This window comes from Pyrus communis, chromosome 9 (genome assembly GCF_963583255.1).
Source record: "Pyrus communis chromosome 9, drPyrComm1.1, whole genome shotgun sequence".
NCBI lineage: Eukaryota > Viridiplantae > Streptophyta > Magnoliopsida > Rosales > Rosaceae > Pyrus > Pyrus communis.
This window is the reverse complement of record NC_084811.1, coordinates 2,385,677-2,389,804: the sequence shown is the minus strand read 5'-3', so window position 1 is coordinate 2,389,804 and position 4,128 is coordinate 2,385,677. Positions and strand designations below refer to the sequence as shown.

Genomic DNA, 4,128 nt, shown 5'->3' with positions numbered 1-4,128 from the left:
GTACCAGGATTGACTTTTTAGTGTAAAAATGTGATTTTTCGTTAAAATGAACAGTACCGTAAGCTTTTCGTTAAAACTCCCTTAAATTTTTTATTTCAATTTCCGTTATTTATTTTTCATACCATCGAAGAGACGAAGGCTTTTCTGATACAAACACAGATACAATACGCATAGACAATAGAAAAGAAGAGACGAAGCAAGTACACAACCACTTGATATTCACGAGGTAGAGATAGAGAGAGATAAAGAGGAAACATGTCAAACTTAGAGAGAGGGAGGGAGAGATGGAGTCCTTAGAAAGGAAACAAACTCAACCCCCAATATAAAAACTTACACCTCACCCCACCACCCCCCCCCCCCCCCCCCCTCTCTCTCTTTTCTCTCTCTCTCCATTGCTTTGTGCTCATGGAAGTTAACACCACAACAGTTGCATCCTCAGGGCCATTTGACCTTGCCGGAAAAAACCATACTAACAAACACCACCTTTCAAATTCTCAGCTCTACCACCACCACCACCATGGATTCTTTCTTTCAAAATCTGCTCTCATTGTCATCATACCTACCATCTCAGTTATGGTCATTCTTTCTATAATCTTCGTCTTATTAATGCTTCGACGGCTCGCCAAGTCCACGAAAACAAATGGTAACATTTACAAAGAGACGAGCTTGATTAATACAAGAAGCAGGTTCATTGCTCAAGCCACAATGGACTTAAATTCTAGCCCAGGTAATTAAACATACCCATCTTTTATTTCCTTTTCATATGTATCTATCAAAAAGAAACTTACCCACATACATCAAGATGCCACCATCACCATGTCTCAATTCAATCACGCAATGCCCTATGCAAAAATTAAAATGCACGATAATGCATGATTGGTTTTGGGTAATACCAAAGTGGCATTGCAGTTGTAAGTTCTTCTCACTCTATCGGTATCCCAAGCTAGTCGCACTTGGTATGAGAAAATGCTAAAACGCATGACATCGCGTGTGAATGACTTGGAATACCCCTTGTATATCCCATTGTAATTAAACAGATGATTTTGAGTGGTAACTAAACAGATGATTTTGAGCAAGTCCAAGTTCTAATGTTGGTGTGTGTGAAATTGGGGCAGATGTGAAAGGTGGGTGTCTCCAAGGAGGGAATTCTGGGAGGTCATTTAGGTCACCTGCACTGACAACACCAAGTAGATACAAAGGAGTCCAAGTGTTCTCATACAAAGAACTCGAGGAAGCCACTGATAAATTCAGCGAGGCAAATGTGATAGGGCATGGTGGGTTTGGAGTGGTGTATAAGGGGGTCCTAAGAGATGGGACAGTGGCAACAATTAAGATGCTGCGGAGGGAAGGCAGGCAAGGGGAGCGTGCCTTTAGGGTTGAGGTGAGTGACTTAATTTATTTAGCGTTTTCCTCCTATTTGATCCTTCTATTTCAGCTAAATTTTGTTTTTTTTACTACTCTTCTTTTCTGAATACATTTGACTTGATAATAAATGTCATTTTGGCATTAGTAGATGTGCTCATTTGTATGTCAACACAAACTCGTATGTATTAGAAGATACCTAGGCCATGAGACTTATCTACACCTTTCACCACCTATCCAACATTAAATCTGAAAATAACACAATGTATATAACGGCGTTGCATAATTGGTATTAAATACCGATATCTTATCATCTCTTTTTCATTTAAGTTATTTTTTATTTGGAAGAAAACTTGCTTGAATTAGAGGATATATACATTTGTGTCTTACAGGTAATGAGACAGAGACACATAAAAACAAGAGGATTATATCCGCATGACAAGCAAGTCCTCCTCCACTAAAAAATCTTTGGCACAACATGTTATGAGAGAAATATATCCTCGTGGCAAGCAAATCCTCCTCCACTAAAAGATTTTTGGCTCTCTCGCTCTCTCATATGCACACACCAAGACACACATCTTTCAAAAAATGCTATGACCTAGTTCTTGTGTTTTATCTAACCTCACTTAGGAAAGCAAAACTTAGGGGTTGACTTAAGTACCCTCCCTCACACACATTATGCTTCCTTCAAATGTTTTGATAAATGAGTTTTGTTTTTAATGTGTTTGTCTTATTAAACAAAGTTAGAGCCTGAATTTCAGGATTCAATACCATTCTTAAACTGTTTTATTCAGTTTCTACACATGGGGTGTGGGAGCAAATTGAAAAATTCCAAATACCAAATGCCTAATATATTGTCTAATTCAAAGCATATAGGATCCTTTGCCTTTGTATATGAGGAGAAATGTTTCACGTCCTACATCATTCTATTCTATAGAGCTAACATCGCATAATCATCTAGTTTATTATTAAAAAATGCCTTATTTTTCTATTTTCTCCCTATCGTAGGTTGATCTGCTAAGCCGGTTGCACTCTCCATACTTGGTGGAGCTACTTGGCTATTGTGCTGACCAGCACCATAGGCTCCTCATATTTGAATGCATGCCCCATGGTACTCTGCAACGCCATCTGCATCCTACAAACAATCATCAGCCGTTGGATTGGGGGACCCGATTGAGGATAGCCCTTGATTGTGCCAAGGCCCTTGAGTTCCTCCATGAACATGCCACCCCATCTGTTATACACCAAGACTTCAAGTGCACCAATGTTCTACTAGATCAAAACTTTTGTGCCAAGGTGTCGGATTTCGGATTGGCCAAGGTGGGTTCTGACAAGATCAACGGTCAGATTTCGACGCGGGTGCGGGGGACCACGGGATATCTGGCACCAGAGTGAGTGCTACATATAATCTGTAATGGAACCCCCTCTCACTATCATTCAGTACCAACAAATAAAGGCACAGCAATAGAAGCATGCATGCACATGGGTGTATATACTATGTCACTATTACACTAGCTGTCAATTTTTATCATTTTTAGTGTTACTTGGGTAGAGAAAAATATACTATAATACAAGAGAAGTAATTTTCGCGCATTCTTTTTTTCTTTTCAATGCTTTTGTTTTTTTCTAATTTTTGGATTGATTGAATGAAAAAAAAAATTGAAGGGAAAAAAAACAGAGGTCTGCTGATTTCATTTTTTTTAAAAAGAAATTACAAATATCCCGAGTACAAGAAGGCATTGTGTAAATACTAGTTTCTTAACTTAATAACTGTGATCGTTTATTCTTCAAGAAGTTTTTGGATCTTTGCTGATATAGGCATGCCTCAACTGGAAAGCTCACTACAAGATCAGATGTATTCAGCTACGGCGTGGTTCTTTTAGAACTCTTAACAGGGCGCGTGCCAATAGACACAAACCGGCCTCCTGGAGAGCATGTCCTTGTCTTGTGGGTATGTCAACTGCAAATTTCTGTTAATAGTGAGTCTGCATGTATGCAAAGTGGAAACTAAAGGTAGATAAATTTTTTGTAATGTGATTAATCAGGCTCTTCCAAGGTTAACTAGCAGAGAGAAAGTATTGGAAATGGTTGATCCAGTTCTTCAGGGGCAATTCTCACAGCGGGATCTAATTCAGGTCAGCTTAGCTAGGTTCCTATTAATTATATAATCATCACCAGAAACTTATTGATTCTAAAAGGTTTAACTAACTCAAATTTTCTTGTCATAATTGTTGTTTTTATAGATAGCAGCTATTGCAGCAATGTGTGTGCAGCCAGAAGCTGAATATCGGCCTCTAATGACGGATGTCGTACCATCTCTAATTCCACTGGTTAGAAACTCCTGTTATGGTGCTTCCTCTGGTTCGTCTAGGTTTCTGAATCAAACACCAAGTCCAAGGTATTAGGGTTTCCTCCAGATAAAAAGAAAAAAAAATGGATTAGGGTTCATGTGAAAACTGCAAATTGAAGCAAAAATGTGGATCGATCTTTCATTGAGTTTAAGTACGGTTGACTCCTGAAGGTAAAAATGCTTCATTTGGATCACATTTCAAATAATCACATGCATTCTTGATGGGCTAGTATAGTTTAATTAACTTAGAAAACAGGTTAATTAGTCCTAATTTATTAGCTGTGATTACCTCCTGTTTACAAGCATTCTAACACATTTTTTTGGGTTCTAAATTAATAATTGATCGACATCAGGTTCAAGAATTGGTCTTTAAAAGAGAAAGAAGCAAAAGTAGCAACCAAAATACATTTTCTAAA

At 38.2% G+C, this 4,128-nt stretch overlaps 1 protein-coding gene across 1 annotated transcript; it reads left to right on the top strand.

Moving 5' to 3' along the window:
• Positions 1-376: 376 nt before the first annotated feature.
• On the top strand, positions 377-3,847 carry LOC137746143 (probable serine/threonine-protein kinase PBL7). The gene is made up of 6 exons (XM_068486224.1): positions 377-727; positions 1,116-1,381; positions 2,371-2,753; positions 3,181-3,313; positions 3,408-3,497; positions 3,606-3,847. Exons 1-6 carry the CDS (start codon positions 406-408, stop codon positions 3,765-3,767), a joined length of 1,356 nt encoding a protein of 451 aa, XP_068342325.1. The 5' UTR covers positions 377-405; the 3' UTR covers positions 3,768-3,847.
• Positions 3,848-4,128: the final 281 nt, after the last annotated feature.

What these genes read in the sequence shown, in the direction of transcription:
- LOC137746143 (XM_068486224.1), top strand. Translation starts at nt 406, where the DNA reads ATGGAAGTTAACACCACAACAGTTGCATCCTCAGGGCCATTTGACCTT. An exon ending in GGACTTAAATTCTAGCCCAG is followed by an intron (nt 728 to 1,115) that starts GTAATTAAACAT and finishes AAATTGGGGCAG; the next exon opens with ATGTGAAAGGTGGGTGTCTC. An exon ending in AGCATGTCCTTGTCTTGTGG is followed by an intron (nt 3,314 to 3,407) that starts GTATGTCAACTG and finishes GTGATTAATCAG; the next exon opens with GCTCTTCCAAGGTTAACTAG.